The sequence below is a fragment of the Protopterus annectens genome, chromosome 2.part2, assembly GCF_019279795.1.
Source record: "Protopterus annectens isolate FY-2018-M chromosome 2.part2, PAN1.0, whole genome shotgun sequence".
Taxonomy (NCBI): Eukaryota; Metazoa; Chordata; order Ceratodontiformes; family Protopteridae; genus Protopterus; species Protopterus annectens.
This window is the reverse complement of record NC_056730.1, coordinates 406,959,444-406,984,794: the sequence shown is the minus strand read 5'-3', so window position 1 is coordinate 406,984,794 and position 25,351 is coordinate 406,959,444. Positions and strand designations below refer to the sequence as shown.

Sequence of the window (25,351 nt, the reverse complement as noted above, 5' to 3'; positions counted from 1 at the left end):
CCTGAGTGAGGAATGGTATCAAAGGCCTTGGCTGTATGAACTGCCTTATCCTCATCCACAGCTCTGGTGACTGACTCAAAAAAGTCAACCAGGTTGAGCAGGCATGATCTACTTTTCACAAAACCTAATTGCATGGGATCTAGAGTTTGGAGATTCCCTGTATCCTTGTTAATTAGGTCCATGATGTTGCTCTCCATAGCCTTACATATCAGACTCATCAGGCTAATAGGGTGATAATTTCCAGGGTCTGTGGTTGCCCTTCCTTTATAGAGAGGGATGACTGTAGCAGTGCATCATTTGGAAGGGACAAAACCTGAGGTGAAGCTGTGAGTGAACAGGGCGCACAGATGTGGTGCCAGTTCACTTTGTAATTCATGTAGAACACAGCCAAGGATATTGTCAGGTCCTGTGGAAGCTGTGTTCTTGGCCTTGGACAATGCAGCTTAACCTGTGCTGCAGTAATGCTGGGTGCCTGGCATTCTTCCAGTATTGAGAATGGTCCTTTATGGGGGGAGAGAGAGATAAAATTTGGCACTGACTCTGTTGGCCAGTATGTTGGCAATATCTGTTGGCTCTGTATAGGAGATACCATTGTGATGTAACTCAGAACAAATCTAGGTATTGCCGTGGAGATTCTTGATATAACTATAGAAGGCTTTGTGGTTGTTTTTAGTATCTGCCGCAATTCTACCTTCATAGCCGGATTTGGAGGTTTTGATGAGGGATCTCAACTTTTTGTTGAGGCTAATAAGGGAATTTTTTCCAGGCTTGTGACTTCACCTTTTTCTGCAACAGTTTCCTCCTTCTGTTGTAGAGTTTATTAATGGCAGGGTCCACCAGATTGGCTTCCTTTTTTTTGGAGGAGAGCGTCTTGGTTCTGTTGGGTATGGCTAGTTCCATGCATTTATGTGCATGTTCATGCAGTACATTGGTGTATGATTCAGCAGTCATGCATCTATTTTCCATTGGCATGGGTGCCTTGAAGTTAGCCACTTCTGTTTTTAGGAGTCCAAAGTCAACTTTGGAGAAGTTTTTCATAGTGGATACCTTTGCGGGGGATGTGGGTGAGATGTGGATTTCCATGGTGATTAGTTTGTGGTTGGATCTAACCAGGGAGGAATTGACTGTTGGTGTAGAGTAATGGCTGCCCATGTTAGTAATAACCAGGTCAAGGATGTTGCTTCCTCTAGTGGGGGTAAGAATGAGCTGGTCCAGGGCATTGGAACTGATGAATTCCAGGAAGCATTGGGCCACTGCATTGGTGCACGAGTAGTTTTCCCAGTTAATGGAGGGGTAGTTGAAGTCACCTAGTATGAGAGTGTTGGGTTGGATCTTAGTAGTTTCCAGGGTGCTTAAGAATGTGGAATGAGAGTATTGGGACATGATTGGGGACCTATAGCAGGCTACGACCTGAATCACCATCTTACCCAATGTTAGTTGTACCTGGAGTATCTCAGATGCATTATGCTGGGCTACTAGTCTGGAGGTGTGCATATCTTTTATGAATATGGAGACACCACCACCTTTGGAGCTTTCATCCATGTTCTGGGGCGGAATGGTGTGGAATAAGTTATAGCCTGGTAGCACAGGGGTGCTTTCTGCTGCTTTAAACCAGGTCTCAGTTACAACACAAATGTCGATGTTCTCCATTTTGAGGTGTGCTTCGAGTGAGTGCATCTTGAGATTTAGACTTCTAGCATTGAGCAGCATGAGCCTCAGATTGCATTTATTTGTAGCTGTTATGGTGGTAATTTGGTCTTTGGAACACCGCCTAAAAAGGTGACAGTAGGGTTGGCCAGAGCCTTAGCCAGTACCTGGAAACCCAGGGGTGACAGATGCAGGCCATCTCTGGCAAAGCATCGAGGTCTGTCAATCATGTCATCTCAAACAGACAGATACTGGATCCCCTTAGAATGACACCAAAAACTTAGCCAATTGTTGAAGTCAATCATTTTTTGTTTGTTCTGCGGTGATGGTGCTGCGGTAGCCTTGTTGCCTCACAGTAAGACGTTGTCCTGTTTGATTCTCAGCTAAAGCGTCTTCTGTGTGGAGACATACATGAATGGGCGTACCTTCGTTGAAGGTTGTGCGTCAGGGCTGGCAACTCGGCATGTAAAAATCTACTACCAATCATTAGCAGACCGGAGTTCCGCTGTGGCGACCCCTAACTGGGAAAAGCAGAAAGAAACAACAACAACAACTGTGGTATCATTCTGTGTGAGGGTAGGATGCTGCTTAGGGCTAGGGTCATACCTGCCTGGGCTACATAATCCGAGAGCTCCACCATGTCTGTTTTCATGTAATCCAGGGAGGTGCATCTCAGGTCATTCACACCCACATGGACAATGACAGAGTCATACTTCTACTTGTTGTGGAGTGACCTGAGTGCATGTGTTATGTGTCGGATTCTGGCACCTGATAGACAGCTGACTGTTACCTTCTCCTTATTCAACCCAGTGAGTAGGACATCAGTGTGCCTCACAATTGAGTCACCCATGATTATTGTATTGGGCAAGCTGTTTTGCCTTAGGGGCTTAGGTTGAGGGCCACACTGTGTAGGTGATCTGTGTGCCTTGTGGTTTGTGCTGTGTTGTGGTGGTTGAGTGCGTTTCTGCCTTGGAAGTCTCTATTGTTTGGGGAGATTTCTATTGAGAGCCTCCGTGAAGGTGTGAGGTTTGTGTTTTTATGTGTGGGCTGTCATGGTGGGTGTTCTGGAGGGCTATGCGTTCCATGTGGTGTGGTGCAGGTGTTGACCTTCTCCTCTTGACCAGATATTCTGGCCTTGGATGGAGAGTGCATGGCTTTCAATTTGGAGATATAACTGCATCTCTCACAGGTCTGAGTGTTGGGAGGTAAGAGGAGAGGGTTGTCTGTGCACATGAGGCAGTTGCTACACTGCCTCAAAATGCCCATGTTCACCAGGTTAAAAGGAGAAAGCACAGGGAACTAGTCTTTAGGCATGCCAGGATGGATGGTCATCATTACTAAGTAATTGCATTGCCTTGTTGAACAATGGTTTTGCAACTTGGATTAACTTTTCAGTTAAGATATCACTCTGTCATGTATTGGACTTGTCGTAACATGTAAATCCTCGCATATTTGTAGAAAGAAAAATTTAAACTCATTTGACCTGTACTCTAAACCACTATGATATGCGAGTTTTGCCTGTGGAATACCATATCTCACAAACACTGGTTTCACTGCAGAAGTATTAATCAATTTTGTCAAACACAAAATATCTAATGTAGTAGTCGGCAACGATAAAGTATTCTACATTACTCCACATGAGTAAATATGTACTAAGAACTTGCCAATGTCATCTGGATTTGCATCTGAAATCACTGGCTCTCTTGGAAATGAGTGTTTGTCTGATTGTATTATGGACAAATGTTTTCAGCCTTTTGATTCTTATCTGACTAATGCTTACCATCTGTTTCTGTCTCCCTTTTTTCTTTTGCACATTTTCACATGAAAATAACCAGTGTAGTGCATAAAACAGTGACTTCTCCCTTTAGTAAAATATCATTTATGTTATAATAAAATGGAAATTTGATTTGATAATTGAATGTGCTAAGGACAGTCTATAATTCGTCTTTGTTTCTAGATGCTTCCAGTGTCTCCAGTTCTGTAATGGCTTTGATGTCCTCATGATTTAGCTTTATTCCTTCAATTGTAAGAGCTTGTCCAAAGTAACTGACTTCAGTTTCATCAGTGATGCCTTTCTTTCAAATGGGCGTTGGCTGTTGAATTCTACTCAGTAATACTCAAGGATCTCTGTCATATTTCTCTTTAGTGCAGCCAGACACTATATGACATCAGCAATGGTTCTAAAGCCTTTAAGACAAATGTTTTCAGTCTTTTGATTCTTACCTGACTAATGGTTAACTTCTTAAATCTAATCTGTTTACCCGTAAAATTCGGGTCTATATTAAAAGAATGAACGTTTACTTACCCAAATATCTAAACGCCGACACGTCTTCATCAAACTGTGAAAACATAGATCGTCCAGAAGTACAAAATCGGAAACGTTGAATCGTCATGGTTGGCCCTTCTGTGGTACAGTTCCGTAAGGTAAGTGTGCAATAGTTATGGACCTTAGGTTTAGGGTGCGGGTTAAGTTAAGTGCATAGATGGTAATGTATGTTAGATTTAGTGTAGGGTTAGAAGTAGGGTTTTGTTAAGTGTATGTGTGTAGATTATTTAGTTTGTTTGGGTATAGCTTTTTAAGGTAAGTGTGCGATAGTTATGGACCTTAGGGTTAGGGTGCGGGTTAAGTGCATACATGGTGGTATATGCAAGCTTTAGTATAGGGTTAGAAGTAGGGTTTAGTTTAGGGTTAGAAGTAGTGTTTTGGTTAGTGTATTATGTAGTTTAGTTTGTTTGTGTAGGGGGCGGTGGGTTGGGACAACTATGACGGTTCGAGTTTTTGAATTTCGCAGTTTAGGGCGTTCGGTGTATTTGCGGTTTGCGGAATATGTGTCAGCGTTTAGGTATTCATGTAAGTAAATGTTCGTGCTTATAATATAGACCCTAAAATTCATACAATGCTAGGTAATGGAACATGTGACTTTCCTGCTCTGGGCCAGTAATCAAGGAACCTCAGTCCTTACCACTGACAAGTGTTTCATGTTTTTATTTTATTTTATTTTATTTATTTACTTATTTTACATTTGTTGACTGGGATAATCCGACTGGATATATGTCCATTTTCAGTGGAGGCCCTGGGAGAAAAGCTTCAAATAAAGCAAAACAAGACAATACAAAACTAATGGCATAGAACATGTTATAACATCAGATGCATAGACATTATTCCATAAGATACACACTTTTTCAGAGTTATTAATACATAGCTATTAAAATATAATACATCATACTTGGATGGGTAGGTTTTAATACATTTGCAAGTTTTTAACTATATTTATGTAAATGTTTCATGTTTTTAACTATATTTGTGTATTTTATAATAAAGTTTGGTACAGTGATGCCTGGTTTGTCTGGAATAGTTGCCTGCACCTCTTAAGTATCTAGTTGTCTGTATCAGCAATATAATCACATACACTTTCATCTGCCTTGCATGTACGCTCACAAAACCTTTTTCTGTAAGCTTCAGGAGTTAACTTGCAACATTCCAATAAACATTGTTTAACTTTATCATAGTTTAAGCAATTGGTATCAGACAATTTAGAAACAGCAGTTACAGCTTTACCATGGAGTAAGGGGGTCAGGAACCGTACCCAGAGCTTGGTCGACATTATACTATTTATATACTCTTTCAAATATATGAATAAAACTATCAAAATTATCACCCTCTGTAAACTGTGGAAGAAATTTACTCACCTTTATTGCTTCTGGGGTTTGGTTATTCCCTTCACCATTACCTCCATGACCCCAATGAAGAGTCAGCATCTCCTTCTCATGTTGATGCTGCTTCTCATTTTCTTCAGCCCCAAATGCCACTGTCTCTCATTTTCTTTGACCTCTGAAGGACGCAGTCTGTCTGCCGATTCTAATTCCAAACCTTTGGCCTTCAGTTCAAGTTTCTTTAACTCCAGCCAAGTTTTTAAATTCTCTGAGGAAAAGGTGAACTGTCCTGTTTCTGAGGGCTGCAAATCCCCATTTCAAGACTGGTTATCTCTTCTGAGGAAAAGGTGAACTGTCCTGTTTCTGAGGGCTGCAAATCCCCATTGCCAGACTGATTATCCTACTGATTGCTGGAATGGGCTACAGCTGTGACTAAGGCTGAAATCATTTCCTCTTTAGTCAGGTTGGCATGCACCAGTCCTTTTGCTTCACACACCTTGGATAACTAGTTCTTTGTCAGCTTGACATAATCCTTTGCTGACATCTTTGCCTGCTTTCTCTGACAAAATAAATTAACAAAAATAAATAAAACTGTTGTGAAAATGAAACTCTGTATGTTTACCTTGTGGCTGCTGAGAGTACACACACCTTTAGTGACAACTGCCTACAGGTTTTAGAAGTTCAATTAATATCCACACCACTGCTCACCAATATGTGATGTCCCTGCTCTGGGCCAGTAATCAAGGAGCCTTAATCCTTACCACTGACATGTTCACTTGGAACAAAAATAGATACACACAGTATTTCTAGACACAGCTCTCTGCACCAAGCACAATTTCCCTTAAGTGCACACAGGGAGCACACTCCCATCCTGGGGCTGGGTTTCCCCCCTCTCTCTCTCTCCAGGCCCCAAATAAGTCTCCCCACTGACCACAGCTGTAGAGTTGAGTCCTCAGCTGAGTATTCCAAGCAAAGTCCTCCACCACCCTGTCTGTGAAACCAGGACGCTGTGTCCTTGCTCCAAATTGCTGACACACACTTTTTGAGATTTTATTTTCAAAGAAACACACACACACATACACACCTGGGAAAGGCTGGCAAAGATTTACTAGCCGTGCATCTCTGCCCAGACTATAAGGTAGATACTGCCACCAGAACACTCTTAAGCCAGCTACTCTAAGGCTCTTACCAGTGTATCCAATTATACTTAGTAAAATTAATGCTAATACAGATGGCAGTGTTTGACCAATGCAGCAAGACTTTCAGGAGTGGCCACAGTGTCAGCAAATAAATATAAGTACTTTCAAAGGTTAAAATATTCTTTAAAAAAACATCCACAGTGAAAAGTTTAAATATATTTAATAATAAATAATAAAAGAACATAAAAATACTAAATATCTATTTGCAATAAACACCAGAGTTTCAATCACAGGAAATATTAAAAATAACACAGATGGAAAGGTTCACACAGATACAGAAAAATAATACTTAACTAATCTCACTATATTTTCCTGACTGATTAAATAATTACTGTTTTCTAGTTCGCTTACTAGGGCAAGGCAAGATGATGTAAGTGAGTGGTCCTTCTTTTGTCAGGTTTCACAGACTGCTCTGAGACTTCTGTTCCATCTAGTATTAAAACAGCATTTCGGTACTGGATTACAGAATGACATCACATACATCTTGTTATCTGACTTCTGGTTCCCATACGTCCACCTTTACTAGAAACAGAACCAGAATCTAGCTCGTATGTGTCATAATACACACACACAGAGCTTTGCTAAGATGTGTTACAGCATCTGGAGGCTATAAAGCCATTTCAAAAACTTCCATCCTTCCAGGGTAGCAATTAGTTCACCCCTAAGGACAATACAGTAGGATTCCTATTCCTGGTTTCCACCAACATTTTGTCTCTGGCTGCAATCAGAACTGTAAAATGCAATCTTTATGGCCGAAACCGGGTAATTTAATCTCAGACTATTTTTCAAAGTTAGCTGGACTGAGATTAACCTCTTCTCTTCCAGTATCCTGTGTTGCAGTATATTCATTTCAACAGTCAAAATACAGTCTGACATACAGATGTATTTAATTTCTGTCCAGCAGGACCCACTGTTGGTACATTTTTAACACAAGCAGCTTTACAAATACATTTTCAACACAAGCACCTGTACAAATCATTTTGCTATACAAATGACATATAATTCTTTACAAAACTCCAGCTAGCTATGTTGGCATATGTTACACATCCACTCTCCTACTTCTCCTGGCATAGGTGGAAAAATACCTCACATCATCACGGAACATGTCATCATAGAATTTATAAACAATGACATAGGAAGCCTATAATCCCTTGTCTTATCCAGTCCTTGGTGGAAGGGCAACATTCCAGTGAGTGTCATGAGGAGATGGCTTACGCAAGAGGGCATGCATCCACATGATGATTGAGGGCCCCATCGCGCCACAAGGGACATACCTCTCAACCTCTTTGCCCAAAAAATCTGGACTAAGCCTGACATAATGGGGAGTGGCAAAAGCCCAAAAATAGGAACAGATTTTAAATATTGCTCTTATAAACTTAGAAAAGTGGCTATATAACAGGGTTTGTGTTAAAAGGCATTTTCTAAGGGATTATGGATATGAAGTCTAAAACTCAAATATATGTCATTATTTAGTGATTTAATTCCTCAGATTATCCCAGTCATTTGCCATAAAACTATACATTTCACGAGAAGCAGATTGAACTTTTAAGGCAAAAATTTTAACATTCTGTAAAAATCTGGACAGTTGAGAGGTATGCCCAGGGATGATGTGAGTGATCTACGTCAAATGCAAACACTCTTAATGTCTGCCTGAATGCTGTCCCTTATGGACAGGCTCTCAACATATGTTGAGATATCCCAACACTAAGGAATTTTTGTTTGAGTCTAATAAGGGGAGGTGTGGTGGTCAGTAGCTGGACAGAGAAGAAACACCTAGGGAAAATATACTTTCAATCTCCCAGACTTTTCTCTTTACTCTTCAAATATTTTTACACCTCTGCAATGATGAGCAGTAACATCTTGTGGGAAACTACAACTCTTTACTAGGTACTCCCCAACTCTGTACTGACGCTGACAATATTTAGTAACTGATGGTTATTACCTGCTTGTTAATTTGCATTTTATGGGTGTTTTTCAAAGATGAATGTATTAACTATATACTTTTCTGAGTTCTTTATGTATGTTAAGATTGCTTTTGTGATTCTGTATTTTGCTCAGAATTTTATGAAGGTATATTGCACACACTGTCAATAAGCTGTCATTATGTATCATGTGCTTTGTTTAGTGTCTCTGTTTTATGAATGATGTTTCTGTAGCTTTCCCTATAAATGATAACTGCATGGCTGATCGGAAAACCCATCTTAATCTTTAAAAATCAAGAGCACTCTTTACCTGAATGAAAATAAAATAAGTATTTTTGCAGGGGGAGGGCAAGCTACATTGAACCTGCAATGTGTGGATCAAGCTCCCACTCCCATCATTATATAGACTAACTCCATGGTCACGCTACAGTGAGGAAAGGTGAAACTCCACAGTTAAGTGCACTTCAGTGTGGTAGATCGGCAATCCTGCAGAGCAGATATATTCACCCTTCTAACTTGCCAGTTGTCTGTTCTCATCAAGCTAAACGAATAACTCAGAGGACAAATAAAGTCTACCAAAGCCAAATGTGAGGTAGATTTAGCACCTAGGCCAAAGAGTACCACAAGGCATTTTTAGCTATGTCCACAACCTCAAAAGCAATACACAATTGTGTGCTGAGCTCATTGTTAATGGAGCCATCTGTACTGAGCCAGAAGATATAGCAAACCTACTGTCAGACAAATGGATCTCTAACTTTATCCATTTTCTCCCAGCCTCTCCTCAGGAACTACCATAAAATATGACTCCACCAACTATCACTAGGGAACAGATCATCAGTGCCATCTCTAAGGACAAGAACACTGCATAAAATGGGCCGCAGTATTATCCCAGGCTGCCTTCTAAATAGCATGAGACATGACCTATCAGAGCCTCTGGAATCACTATTTTAACATAGCCTCCAAAGTGGCTTTGTGCCTCATGAATGGAGAACAGCAACCATCATCCCTTTGCATAAAGGTGGGCCATCTACAGACCCTGGAAACTACAGACCCATAAGTCTCACTAGTTTCCAATGCAATGTCATGGAAAGAATTCTCATGGAATTGATCACTAATGATATAAGAATTCTCCAGACACTGGAACCAATCTAATTTGATTTCATCAAGGGTAGGTCATGTCTGCTCAACCTGGTGGACTTCTTTGAGAAGGTCACCATGGAAATGGATGAGGGCAAAATGTTTCACACGATGACCTGGCCAAGTCATTTGACACAATATCCCACTAGGGCATTGTTGACAAACTCAAGAGGTTAGGTGTGAACCCTTATGGCACACACTGGATAGCAAGCTGGCTCATAGACAGGACCCAGGAAGTTAGAATTGGGGAGTCGACGTCTACAAAGAGGCCAGTCACCAATGGAGTCCCTCTGAAATCAGTTCTTAAACCTCTCCTTTTTGACATTTACTCCTCTGAAGTCAAGGCCAATGACAAGGCCCTCTGGCCGACCACATTTACAGATGATTGCAAATTAGGCTCACTCATAGAAACCCTCGCTGACACTAATGTTCTCCAGGAAGGGCTGGCACAGACAAATAACTAGTGTCAGAGCCATGGACTAAAACTAAATGCCAATACATGCATAATAGTATCCTTTGGGAAGTTATCCATCCCTAGTAATTATTATATTGACAACACACCCCTAAGGGTTTACCCAGTAGTCATGGACTTTGGGCTTGGGACACACAGAGATAGTAATCTAACCTTTGACTATCACGTGTCTATGGTAGTGAGGAAATCATTCTATATTATGCATCTTCTAAACAAGTATATGGCGTCTAGGTCCAAGGAGATAATTGTTTCACTACATTTCACATTCTTTAGACCTATCATTGAGTACAATGCCCTTATGGTATGTACCTAACCTGACACATCCAACAACTGGAATGTCCACAGAGTTTCCTTGCTAAAAGAATAAAGAGTGTAAGAAACATGCCCTCTGCTGACCACCTCAAAGTCTTATCCCTGTATTCTGATTCTACAGACTGTTGTAGGGAAGTCTATACTTGGCATACAAGATATCATCTGATCCCAGCCTGATGAACCACCTGTATATCCACAAAACAAACAACACCAGGATTAGCCATTATAAAAACTTAAATCTTGCCTGTGATGTAAATAGGACCTGTTGGAGAGATTACCCCTTCTCTGAAGCATGCTCCCTATCCATGTGAAGAAGAGGCCCTCCCTAACCCAATTCAAGTGTAACTTGAACAACTGGATGGGGAAAAGGAAAGTCATCCCTTGCTTGGCACCTCTGTCCCTAATGGACACAGATAACCTGTAAATGTTTAATCTCCTAAGCCCCTGCTTACACTTATCATGGATACCAGAACTTGTCAGAGATTTGGGATGCATGGCTAGGCTTAAAAAGGCCCCAGTGGTCAATAACCTAGTATACACCTATGAACCTGTAAGTTGTGTTCATGCAGTTAGAACCCAACTATAAGGTCAGCAACCCCCTGTAGGGTAGCCTGTTTCTGTATATGATGTCACTATCTTTATATTTTTGTGTAAGCATTGTAAGGAGGTATTCTTCCTGGGCCTCTACTGTAAATGGATCTACTCATTTGAATTTCTAGGTTAACAAACAATATGAAAATCAGTGATAAATTGGTATGTATCAGTGTTGTAGGACATCAGGCACCATTGTATTTTCCATTTTCTGGTTATAATCATTAGCACAATGTATCTGGAAGGCATTATGTTGCTTATTTGTTTAACATCTCTAAAAAGCTATTCACATCATGAGTCTATCCTTCACTTATAGGCATTCTGTTGCTTATTTGCTTAACATCTCTGAAAAGCTATTCACATCATGATTCTATCCTTCACTTATAATCTTTTGTGACATATAGGAGATATTTCCCACCTTTGGGACCCATAAACCTCAAAAATCTGCAAAAGTTGATAGATCAATAAAAAGACAGGTAGACAGGTGTGTGTGTGTGTGTGTGTGTGTGTGTGTGTGTGTGTGTGTGTGTGTGTGTGTGTGTGTGTGTGTGTGTGTGTGTGTGTGTGTGTGTGGGGGGGTTGATTGACAAATGTTTCATATATAGTTCTTTTCACATTATGAAAAACTGGAGACCTCTAGTGATCTTAGATGTATTTAGTAAAAATGACCACAACTAGTTGAGCACAACTGAGGTATCCAATGTCTAATCAAGTATTGATGCCACCTTTTACAAGGGAGTAGATGGCTAGGGACCACAGCAAGGCTAAGGGTACCATTTGTTTACCTGCTATCTAACCTTCACTCACCCATTCATCTTATTTTATAACTCCAGTCCTGGGACTCCATAAATAGTAATGTCATATTTTCTACACCAAATGTGAATAACAAATGCTTTGTGATGGGAGTAATCTATTAAACATATATAATATCAAATGTTTCAGTGTTTCATGCAAAAAGTGCATTATTTTTGCAATTACTTGTGTTGATAATGGTGGTTCCTTGAAAATTTTCTTAAAGATGAAAACTTCTGACATAAGATCATGAAAGACTGAACCCACAGAATTTTGCCAACTATATTAATTTCTAACTTATATTTTCATTGCTAAGTGCAGCAACAGGTGACTCTTATATCCTCTTATGACAAGTTGTTAGCTATGTCTCACAGCTGCAACACCCTACATGAAAAATTAACACATATGAACATTTATTAGTGAAACCATAATATAGGTAAGTATCTGTCTGTTTCTGTAAAGATGTATGGTGTTCTGATTACCCAAAGTGTATAGCTTGCGTATGTTGTGAAGGCTGCCAGCCAAGCCAGATAGGATTTTATACATAATTCTATCATTTGTAAATATGAATGTTGAACTACAGACTTGTTTTCTTAAATGAAAGAATATGCTGTGAAATGTGAACTTAAAACAATGTAACAACATTGCCCTCTGCTGTAATGAAAGCTAAGACAAGCATTTATTTTTTGTCCTTTGAAGTTCAAATTATTTCATGACTGTCTTTGATGTTTACAATTCGGCTCCAGACAGGCTAGATGAAGACATCCTGCCTATTGTTTTAACTTAAGGAATAATTACTAGAATTTACATGTGGAATGCCTTTTATTGATGTAGTTTCCTGCAGGTGCAAGATAACAATTATGTAGTATCTGTTAGCCTGGGAACAGCAGGAAAGTGTAAAAAAATTATGTAATGGGAACCAGGACTGCAATAGCAATTTAAACAGAGAGAATCAGAAGGCACGAAGCATTTTTGAATTGACCATCTAACTCACAGCACTGTCTTGCTCCTATGTAAGTTATCTTAGACTTGTGTTTTCTTTTAGAAATAGCTAGGAACTAGAAAGATTAGACTAAGTGTTTTTCAGATGTGATGTCAGAACTGTACTCCTGTATTTCTGTGTGATCTCTGAACTTTTGACTAACACTGTGTAGTAGAAAGTATTGTCTTGTGGTTTTAATTATTATTAAATATTTCAAAACCTTTTAACTGTGGCTGGTTTGTGTAGAGATCACTTAAGCTCTTAAGAGTACTTGCATGCCTTTGGTAAAACTGTTCAAAGCCACTCTAATAGCTTTAGCCCTTGGTTATTCTACCATTTGGATAACAATATTGCACAGTAATAACTGGACACCCTTTTAAGGGCCTTTGAGTAGCTGATAATTATTAGTGTGTGGTGCCAGCTGGTACTACCGTATAGTCTGGGAAAAAGAGGCACAGCTGGAGAACCTGTGCCAGCCTTTCCTAGGAGTGTCTGTGTGGTTGTATAAACTCTTTTCAGAGTGTGTGTTTGTCGGCTACTTGGGCAAGGTCACAAAGCACTGGTTGGACAGAGAGGGTGCTGGAGATTTTAGCTTGCCCAGCTGGCTGAGATCTGGACCCTATAGCTGTGCCAGTGGGGAGTCTTATTGGGGACCTGGAGAGCAAGGGAGCGACCAACCCCGGACTGACTGTGATCTCTGTATGCTCTTAAGGGAAAATTGCACTTTACTGTGTGTATTTGTTATCCTTTCTTCATATATGTCTGGTGTTAGTGGTGAGGATTGTGGCTCCTTGATTGCTGGGCCAGGGCACGGGTGTCACATATTAATTGGTAGCAGTGGTGGGATATCCACATCACATATTAATTAGTTGGCAAATACTAATTGGCTTGTATTGGTGTGGGTAGAGTGAATCCTGTAGCTTGTGTACAGTGAGCTTTGAAGGTGTTTTTGTACTCTAAAACAGCCACACAGTGAATACTCAGAGTTCAGATCACAAGTGTTTTATTTCTTCTGTTAGCTCAGGTAGTCAGGGTGAGCAAGCAGCATGTCAGCAGGGGAGTATGGAAAGCTGACAAGGAGCCAGCTGGCAGAGATGTGCCAGCTTACGGGACTGGTGCATGGAAACCTGACTAAGGCAGACCTCATTGCAGCCTTGGTTACAGCTGCATCAGAAAACAGCAACCAGGAGGACAATCAGACTGGCAGTGTGATATAATACCCTTGGAGAATGGACAGTTCAACCTTTCTGCAATGGACTTAGAGGCCAGGCATGTGGAATTAGACGCAAATGAGAGACTGCAATGTTTGCAGGCTGAGGAGAATGAGAAACTGTTATGTCTGCAAGCTGAGGAACAAGAGAGGCAGAAACAGCATGAGAAGGAGATACTGACTCTTCGCCAGAGTCATGGAGGTAATGGGGAAGGGAGTAACTGGACCCCAGAAGCACAAAAGGTCAGTAAATTTCTTCCGCAGTTTAAAGTGGGGGATAATTTTGAAAGTTTCATTTATATGTTTGAGAAGGTATGTAAACGGTATGAAGTTGACACAGGGCTCTGGGTATGGTTCCTGACCCCCTTACTCCATGGAAAAGCTGTAACTGTACTGTCTAAAATGTCTGACGTTGCATGTTTTGATTATACTGCTGTTAAGAATTGTCTTTTAGACCTGTATAAGCTAACACCTGAAACGTATAGGAAAAAGTTTCTTGAACATAGATGCAAGGCAGATGAAAGTGTGTGTGAATATGTTACTGAACTGAGCACTTATTTCCATAGGTGGGTGAGTGGATGTCAGGTCACCGCTTTTGAAGGGCTTGCAGACTTTTGGTGAGGGAACAAGCCTTTAGCGCTTTGCTTGAGGGCATGAGGATCTGGTTAGCTGATAGACAATGTGCTACTTCAAATGAGTTGGGGAAGAAGGGAGACCTATACCTGGCAAGCAGGGCAGCCCTGCACAGAAGGGGACCCCATTACTGCTCATGGGTCTAAAGGAACCCATGGTGGGCAGCACAGACTGACACAACAGAATCTGCTAGTAGCAGGGGAAGCCACTAATCCAGGTAAAACGCAAGTCTAAGATAACTTATGTAGGAGCAAGACAGTGCTGTGAGTTAGATGGTCAAGACAAAAATGCTTCATGCCTTATGATTCTTTCTGTTTAAATTGCTGTTGCAGTCCTTGTTCCTATTACGTCATTTGCTTTACACTTTCCTGGTGTTCCCAGGGTAACAGATACTACATAATTGTTATCTTGCACCTGCAGAAACCACATCAATAAAAGATATTCCACATGTAAACTCTAGTAATTATTCCTTAAGTTAAAACAATAGGCAGGATGCTTTCATCTAGCCCAGCCGGAGCCGAATTGTAAACATCAAAGACAGTCATGAAATAATTTGAACCTCAAAGGACAAACAAGAAATGCTTGTCTTAGCTTTCTTTACAGCAGATGGCAATGTTGTTACATTGTTTTAAGTTCACATTTCACAGCATATTCTTTCATTTAAGAAAACAAGTCTGTAGTTCAACATTTATATTTACAAATGATAGAATTATGTATAAAATCCTGTCTGGCTAGGTTGGCAGCCTTCACATATGTAAATCATGTTATAGCTTGTGTCATGTTAAATACCTATGTTGATATCTATTTCTGGGAGTAGACATAATGAAAACCAAAAAGCAACCGAAAAACATGCCATAATCTTCATTTTGTGTCAAATCACTTGAGCCATTAACTTCAGGAGTACATTCAGAAAAAAAAATAATTCTAAAACGGATGCATGAAAAATGTAACAATATACTTTAATATATAAGACATACTAGTACAGATAACAAATAGTATATTTTTCAGATTCAGACTCACCAGGATGGCATTGTTGTGCAGCGGATCACACTGATACTTTACATTACTTAGTTTTTTAGCTCTGTTCATGGCTGAGATAGGTTATTTTTGGAACTTGCATTGCCTGTACTGCTTTATATGAATTTAATAGGTGATGCTAAACTACCTTAGGTGTGTATGTGAGCATGTGTTACACCTGAAATGGGCTGACACCCCATTCTGGACTCCACTGTTTGTTACCTTGAACTCTATGAAGTCAGTGTGGGTATGGGGAAAAAATCAATGAAAAAGCCAGGTAATGGAAGGAGATTACCAGCTGTGATATTTGGTCAAATTCTAGGAAGTGGACTCTCTGTCTTCTCTGTGCATCATCAGTGTGGTGATGGCACTGGCATCAAATCTATTTCTAGCCATAGGAATTTTGTACAAGGCTGAAAAACTCATCTGAAGCATACCTCCATGTACATTTTAGTGCCACATTTGTGCTGAAACCTTGGTGCCCAGATCAGCATATAGTGCACAAACAATCTCTTTTTTCGCAGGTCTGTATTGTTCCTTCCCAATTAGCTTGTAGTGTTCATGGTAGATAAGACATTTATGGTAGATTCTCAGATATCAGCTTGCTTCATCTTTGACCGTCAAATCTGTAACACAAATTAGAGTGATACTGGATTAGTTTAAAAACTCTGCCAGGCACCATGGAAAACTGTCTCAAATTTAACAGGAGAATTTATAGAAGAAACTACAGTATTTATAAAGTATTTTAACTTTGTAAATCTATTTTAAAGGACATTAGTGTTTTTATCACTGGGGAAAAACAATAATGCAATACAATACAATACAGTATATTGTAGGTGTGACATAAAGCATTCCAGTATGCAGGTTGCCATATCTACCTTTGAACTTTCAGTTTGGTATCTATCTTTACAGAATAAGACTTTCCCGTGCATTTTCTGAGTTCTCCTGTACTAGATTATGCCTACTATGGCTGCTTCTTGTATAAGTGCTTTGTATTTGTAGGGAGTAAATCTACATGAGTCCAATACATCTCATAAATGCACCCTCTTTTACTAATACGGCATTCTTGTATAACCCAATAACTAATTTGAGCTGGAGTATGAGGATGTGAACTTAAACAAACTTTGAACATTTCTTTGAAGTTCTAAGAAAATATTTGTAAAGTATGTCTTCTAAGGATACACAAAACTCTAACTTAAGGTTTGAGGTTTCAGGATGAGTATGGAAGCTACACAAAGTGTGCATGCATTGATGAGTAAGCCAGAGGCTAGATAGGAGCATCTGTTTTATGAAATGGGCACAATGTACAGGAGGAGAAGAATACACATGTCATGCTCTGACAAATCATGTGGCAAATGTTATTTGAACTGTAAAGATACCTTCTCTATGCAAGCATATAATTACTGGAGCATTGGTGTAAAAGCAGTTTTATCTTAGTTGCAGGTTCACCTCTACCAGAGGACCATATGAAAGTTTCTTTGAAAGACCAAGTAGTAGTGCCCTGTCACCAAAAGAAAAGGTAAGCTTTTAGATTCAGTGAACATGCTGCCTGACAAAGCCTAGTTCACCAGATGTTGATGCAGCTTTGAAAATGTTTGTCCAAACTGCATGAGTAAATCTAAACGCAATTAGCACTCATGTTAGATACACTATTCTACCTCTCTACGGTGCCTGCTGCAGACATGTCTGTTCAAGAATGAATTCAAATAAGTGGCATAGTAATACACAGACTGTCTGTTTTAAACTAAAACATGTTCTGGAAGTAAATAATAATACCCACCAGTTGGGGTGATATTTTAAAATACCAGACTGCCCCTAAGATTTCCCAACACCACTCAGCCTGGAGGGTATAAATATTTAGAAAGTGAGCAATTATTTAAGTCATCCATCCATCCATAACCCCTTTTTCACATTTTGCTCATAGGGCCAGGGTGTCATAACAACAGTGACCATCATGTAGAGCCAATGTTTACACTGCCAGGTAGCTAACAATATATATTATATTTATATTGTAATAGTTTCATGGGGAGGTGTCTGCCTCTGTGATCCTTAGAGCTATTTAGTCTGTAGCTTTATGCTCCCAGTAAGATCAACCTTGCAAAATGGTTTGAGAGGATGGTCCAGACAGAGATCTAACAATTCCACCATTATGATAAATAATTGCTCCATAACAGAAATGCCAGGGTCGGTCTTGAAAGCCAGGCATGTGGGAAGTGTCAGAACAGGGATAACAAGCTTACTGCTAAAACCAACCCTGTGGGTATTCCCACATCGAGGATACCAGGACCTTCCCATGGGAGTCAGGTCTCTGGGTAATCCCAGAATGCAGATACCAGTGCCTACCCTAATACCCAGTCCTCTGGGTGTCATTCACTGGTCTAGACCTGCTGAGAGAGCTCTTCCTTGCAAGGTTAGGGTTGAGGTTTTGCTACAATCCCAAGCAAGTGGCAAGCAGGAGCAAGACAAATTAAGAAACAGAAATTTCCCCCAGTAGTACAAATACCAATAAAATTGGCCCTTAACACATGGAATGTCATTTTGCTGATGAGAAAGGATCTAGAGTTTGTCAAGGAGGTGTAAGAGTACCAGCTAGATTTAGGTAGTCTTATTCCATACCCTGCATTCCATCCAGGTATGAGGCTTCACAAATTGAAATTGTGTTTCTTCTTCTCTGGAGTTGACCCTTAAGAGAGACCTTTGATAGGTGTGGGATATTAAGAAGCCTTAGTTGTTCTGCCGTTTAGTTGTAGTTCTACCAGTAAAGGAGAGGATCACTTCACTCTGACAGTAAGTATCAATGCAGTGTTGGTGGCACAACAGATAGCACACTTACCTTTGGTGCAGAAGGCTGTGGGTTGTATTCCCATACCAGGTAGATGGCTTGCTGACACAGCAGTGCAGCTTAAGAGATGAGATATTTAGGTCCCATCTTCTTGAGTTGGACGTATCTCAGGTAGATGTAAAAGATCACACTTCCCTATCAAAAAGATCAAGGGAAGTTCTCCAATGCCCTGGCCAAATCTCCCCATATTAGTATAAATACCACCTAGGGTTTTCTCTGAAAAGGGACTACTAGCCTATTGGGAATAATCCAGCCAATAAAGAATAAATAAAATAAAAAGGAAGGGGCTGAAAGGAAAAGTGTCTTTAGTTTGTGTGTGTGCATATAATATATATTTGGAGTAATTAACTTTCTTAGAGACTGTAGGGTGAGGTTCTTGATGTTACGCTACCTAGATTCTGTTGTTCTGCTGGAAGACTTCAACTGTCATGTGGAAAATAAAGGCAATACTTGAAGGGGTGTGACTGAGACAAACAGCTTATTTGCCCAGTACATGAGTAGTGACTTTTAGACTTCTGCACTAGTCATGAATTATCTGTAACAAATGCCATGATCAAAGACAAGGATAGTCTTAGGTATATTTGATATCAAGGCTCCTTGGGTCAAAGGTCATTGACTAACTGTTGTTATGTCATTGTTCTTGAGGTCATATGTTCTGGTGGACATTCTGTTTAACAAACATACTAGTGTGTCAGCTTATCACAGCATGGTGGTGAATCGAATTGGATGGCTGGAGTTAGGGCTTGAAAAACTCAAGAAATACAGGTATGGAGTGAGGTTGCTTTGAAAATGTCTAGTTAGTGGTGCTGCTGTGTGGGATGCGTTTAAATCCCATATTCGGCACATCTTCAGTATATCAGGGGAGACTGAAAACATGAATTCTGAATGAGCCCTTTTCAAGACCTCAGTAATTAAGGTTTCAACAAGGGGCTGAGAACCAGAAGTGGTTGGCACTTGTACTGGTAGTAATTTTAGGACTGCTAGTAGACTCTAGTGGAGAGGGGGGCTATCAGGTTAAAGAAAGAGGCCTTCTGTGCATTAGTATTGGGAAGTAAGTCTCCTTGTGATTTGTTAATAAGTAGAGACAATCCAGGAAGGTTGCAGATGTGGCAGTCACTGAAACAAATGGGGAGGTGTGACTGAAGTTTTGCAGGTCATGAAGAATAACTTTCAAATGACCAAAGAGCAGTTCTGGTAAAAAAAAAAAAAAAAAAAAAAAAAGAGCAGTTCTGGCAAAGCATATGGTGACTCAGAAGGATGAAGTGAGATATTGTCCATGCCACTGCTGCCAGACAGCATGAATAAGTATTGACCTCTGCTAGTGATACTGTTCCATGTGCTGCTATACCGAGAAATTCATGAATATGATGGACATCCCATCATCTGAAGTAGCAGCACGAGATGGTAGAACTGGATCTGTTTTGGTAGATGAGGCCACTACAGAAATTAAACATTTCCACTGTGGCAAAACTGTAGAATTGCATAAGATGCAGATAAAAATGATGACAGTGCTGTACATTGCTGTATTATCATAGTTAACCTGCCTTTTCAGTGTTGAGTGGACAGCACAATGGAAGTGACAGACTGGGGTACTGGTTCCCATTTTCTAAAAAAGGCAGGAGGTTAAGATCCATTTATACAGGGATTGCAGTCCCTGGCACATGACCACATAACAGAGGAATGGAAAAGAGGTTTTATACAACAGTCAATCTTTTGATAAAGGAGGAGCAGTGCAGTTCTTTTCCTGGTCATGTAACAGTGAATAAACGTTTTGTCCTCCTTGCATAGATATTTGGTGGTTCATGGGACTTTTCCAGTACTGTCTACATGTGTTTTCTGGGTTTGTAGAAGGCAAATGACACATACTCTGCAATGTTTTATAGGAGGTGCTTTACAATTTCATGTTTTCAGACCGCTTCTGCTTAGCCTTTCTGTTTCCAGTATTTGGTGGTGGTCCGGTGGGGGGGGGGGGTTAAGAGTTGTCCTCACTCTTATTATTAAGTTAAATACATTCAAAATAGACAATGCACTCCACCAATGGTGCTTTTTATCTTACCTTCTCTTTGTGATTTTCATTGATTTATATCAAGATGCAACAAAGGTAAAAAGAATATCCAGGTTTGGGGATATGAGAGTGATATCCTTATTATTTACAGATCACGTGACTGTGATCTCCAGCAAGTACTGCAGTGATACACTAAGTGTTTGGTAAATGAGATGAAATTCTTCCCCTCAAATCAAAGTTCATGGTTCTCCCTTGGAAAAAACAATAGAACACTATTATTCAAGTAAGGAGAAGCAATTATCTTAGCTGGAAGAATTTACATATTTTGCTCAGAAATTAAAGCAGAAGAAATCTGAACGTTGACAAATGAATGGATGCATTGAAGGCAGCACCAAAGGTGTTATATTGGACTATGATTGTGAAATGAGAGCTGAGTCATTGGAAAGAATAATACATTTGCTGGTCAGTCTATCGTCATCCCATCTGCGATCATGAGCTTTAGGTAGTGACTGAGAGAATAAGAAAGATGCATGCAGCATGAATGAGGCTTCTTTGGAAGGTAGTTTGGCTTACTTTCCATGATAGATTAATGAACTCATCAGTCTGGGAAGATCTTGAAATACAGTTAGTGCTTTGGTGTGCTGAGAAGAGTCAGTTGAGCTAGCTTGAATAATTTGTGAAAATGCCCCCTGGGTATTTAGTCTGGGAGGTGCACCAGGCACAACTCATTGAGAAGACATCCTGGAACAGGCTAAGGATCTGCTGGTGGGATTACATCTCACAGCTTTTTAGGGAATTCCTGAGGAACCTTCAGAATGACTTGGAGACTGTTGCTTGGTCTACCCTGCTTTGATTGCTGTCACCATGACCTTCACCAGGACAGGTAAATTAAAGCACAGAGTGATGGATGGATGGATGGATGGACAGATCGATGGATGAATATATTGTATGTCACATAATTATTTTTCAAAAAGTTCAATTAACCTTTCAAAACTACATTTCTCTTGCTTATCTTAGAAAAAAAACTTTAATTTTACAGAATACTACTGCAAACTTCTAGAAGAAAGAGTAAGAAGACCCCTGCTTTCTTAGTCACATTATGTTTTGTCTAACCTCATTAATGGTTTGCCACAGCTTCCTCACACCCTCATGTCCTTACCACAGTAGTTGGCTATGGTTATCAGACCTTAACATATCTTAAATTTGAAATGCTAACCTAGTATAAGTAAGGACATTACATTATTATAAACAAATAACTCAGACGACAAATAAAGTCTACCAAAGCCAAATGTGAGGTAAATCTAGCCACCTAGGCCATAGAGTAGCACAAGGCATTTTTAGCTATGTCCACAACCTCAAAGGCAATACATAATTGTGTGCAAAGTTCATTGCTAATGGAGCCACCTACACTTAGCTAGAAGATATAGCAAATTTACTGGCAGACAAATTTAGCTCCAACTTTACTTCTCTCTCCCCTTAATCTTCCCTCAGAAAATAGCATCAAATATACCTTCCCTGCTATCACTAGGAAACAGATCCTTAATGCTGTCTCTAAGGCAAAGAACACTGCATCAATGGGCCCAGACAATATCCCAGGATGCCTTCTAAATAGCATATAACATGACCTATCAGTCCTTCTGGAAATTCAGTTTAGCTGTAGCCTCTAAACAGGCTTCATGCCTCATGAATGGAGAACAGCCACAGTCATCCCTTTGCACAAAGGTGGGCAATCTACAGACCCATATGTCTCACTAGTCTGATATGCAAAGCCATGGAAATAAATATCATGGAAATAATCAGTAATGACATAGGAAACCTCCAGACACTGGAACCAACTCAATTTGGTTTTGCCAAGGGCAGATCATACATACTCAAGCTGGTGGACTTCTTTGAGAAGGTCACCAAACCAATGAATGAGGACAGAATGGTTCACACTGCCTACTTTGACCTGGCCAAGTCATGTGACACAATACCCCCCTTGGACATGGTTGACAAACTCAAGTGATTGGTTTTAAATCTTTATATCACTCCAGTGGATAGCCAGCTGGCTCACAGTCAGGACCCAGGAAGTTAGAAATGGAGAGTCCACCTCTGCAAAGAAGCTAGCACAAGCAGAGTCACTTAGCGGTAAGTTCTGTGACCGCTCCTTTTTGGCATTTACTTTTCTGAAGTCAAGGCCAATGTCAATGGCCTCTGGCTGACTAAATTTGCAGATGATTGCAAATTAGGAGCAGTCACTAACATAAATGTTCACCAAAAAGGGCTGACACAGACAAATAACTTGTGTCAGAGCCATGGACTAAAACTAAATGCCAAGGGATGCATAATAATATCCTTTGGGAAGTCATACACTCCTGTTAGTTATCTATTGGCAACACATGCCTAAGCATTGTCCTAGTAGTCAGGGACGTGGGGGACACACATAGATAGTAATCTAGCCTTTGACCATCGTATGTCTACAGTAGTGAGGGAATCATTCTATGTTGTGCAACTTATAAATGGAGTTATGGCATCTAGGCCCAAGGAAGTCATTTTTCCACTGTATTCAGCATTCTCAGACCTATCATTTAGTACAGTACTCCATTAGTATGTACCTAACTAGACATATCTAACAATTGGAATGTCCACAGAAATTCCTCGCTAAAGGAATACAGGACATAAGTAACATGTCCTATGCAGACCGCCTCAGGGTCCTATCCCTATTCTGTCTCCTACAGGCTGTTGAGGGGAGGAGATCTATGCCTGGCATACAACACATTATCAGACCCCACCCTGATGGACCTCCTGGATATCCACAAAAGAAACAGCACTAGAATTACCTATTATAAAGACTAAAACCTTGCTTGCGATATAAATAGGACTTGATGGAGATACATGTATATATTCCAGAGACTACACCTTCTCTGGAACAGGCTCCCCAACCATGTGAAGCAGAGTTCCTCCCTAACCCAATTCAAGTCTAACTTGGACAATTAGATGGAAAACAAGAAATGTATCCCTGATTTGGCACCCATGTCTCTAATGGACACAGGGAGCCTGTAAATGGTCCATCTCCAATGCCCCTGCTTGTAAATGTTTTATCTCCCAAGCCCCTGCTTACACTTGTCAAGGGTACCAGAGCTTGCTAGAGATTTGGGATGTATGGCTAGGCTTAAAAAGGCCCTTGTGGTCATTATCTACTAAACACCTATGAACCTATGAAATGGAAATAACTAATAAATATTTTATTTTAAAAATGTTTGTTATGTTTGGCACTGTTATCTCATTTTAGTTTGCATGTGTGTTAATTATAACAGTTTCTGACAAAATAAGTATTTTTTTATTTAATTAAAAAAGTGTTAAATCTTACTGAATTTCCCTGTATATACATGTGGTACCCATCACTTGCACATATGCAACACAGGCTAATGAAGTTGCTCATATAGGGACATTTCTCCATTATACGTTTTTGACTGGATTTGTGTGTTAACTTGTATTTTTCCATATATTTAAAGGTGTGTTCATAAATTAGCGCATGATAGAAAATTCCTCAGGTGTGCTTGGTTTCTTAATTTTCTGTAACAATGCTGTTGTGCTTTCTAATTAGAGGATGCAGTTGAGAAGTAGCAGTTGTAGTAATATTCTAAAGATTTAAAATCATGGAGCCATATTTATCATATAAACTGTTTTTTATTGCTGGACACATGTCCTTTTTTCCATTACACCTCTGTGCCCTGTGTTGTACACTGTGTTATTAGAAGGCAACATTTTGCCACACCATATAAAGTTTATGCTTTGCCAGAGATACATATAGTATCTAGAAGACATTAGGCCTTGCAGTGTGTATATGTGAGGCAGTGTGATGCAAGCAAAATCACAGCATCTGTTCACATAGCCTTTCCACACATTCTAGTGCTGTATATCTCTGAGCCCTATAGTTGTATAGGAATCATTATATTCTCCATCATTATATAGATGTATAGATATATTCTCTTGTTTCCACAGGTGTCATAATGTCCAGAGGATATGGTAGGTAGAGGATGGAGAGTTTCAGCTATGCCAAGAATGAGGTTCTATTACAGGATCTCAAGATCCACCCGTTAAGGAGGTTGGGATGCTGACCATCCTTTATGGGAGCAGGTGTGTCTGGCAGTGGTCTGTGACATCAATGTCTTGGGTGGGCATAATAACAAACCACACCAATCTCATAGGCATGTCACAAACATGGCTGATCATGCCAAGAAAAAAGCACACAGGATAGTCACTATGTCCACTACAGGGAGTGGCCTACAAAGGACCTCTACACTGATGGGTTTTGAGGAGTTTCTGTTGTTCTTAAATGAGGACATTACTATAGCAACTACACCTTGATGTATTCTTGGGACCAGCCTCATCATATCTCAGTGGATAGCAGACCAGGTTCATAATGCAAATGTTTGTATATCAATATTGCACATAGAGAGTGTAGGTTGACCACATTATTACAATCCACATTAATTGTCATAGGAACATGAGGCAATCAACGGCTGTAAGAAGACAGGTAAAGTAAGGCTGTGTAATTATACTATTGCATGAATATCCTTGGCTTGCATGCCACACGGGTACCCTTGTAGCCTATATAGGTTTGCTCACTGTAGTTTTTTACATGCTATGCATTTACAGATTAGATCAGTGCCATGGTAGCTGCTGTAAAGTGTTATACAGAACAATAAACCAATGTCAGTACCTATGGTAGAGCTAACAATAATGTCATATACATGGAGAGGAATCACAGTAATAGGACACAGGGACTCTGTCTCCCTACTGTGGGGGCAGACACCCTTCACAATGGGTGAATGTAGAGCTGAACCTGCAGATGAGCCTGTGACTGTAAATCCTGAGTGTTCAACTTTCCCCACAGTGCTTCCCTTTTGGCTGCCTCAGTATATGAACATAGTGCTTCAAATGTGAGTATGCC

General features: G+C 40.1%; 1 protein-coding gene across 1 annotated transcript in view; it reads left to right on the top strand.

Annotated features, from left to right (window-relative positions):
- The window catches only part of LOC122795944 (baculoviral IAP repeat-containing protein 1e-like), a 521,014-nt gene that overhangs the window by 409,941 nt on the left and 85,722 nt on the right, over positions 1-25,351 (top strand). Inside the window, exon 7 of the mRNA XM_044064427.1 lies at positions 17,006-17,087. Within this exon, the coding sequence (XP_043920362.1) occupies positions 17,006-17,087 (82 nt within the window). The remainder of the gene's footprint in view (positions 1-17,005; positions 17,088-25,351) is intronic.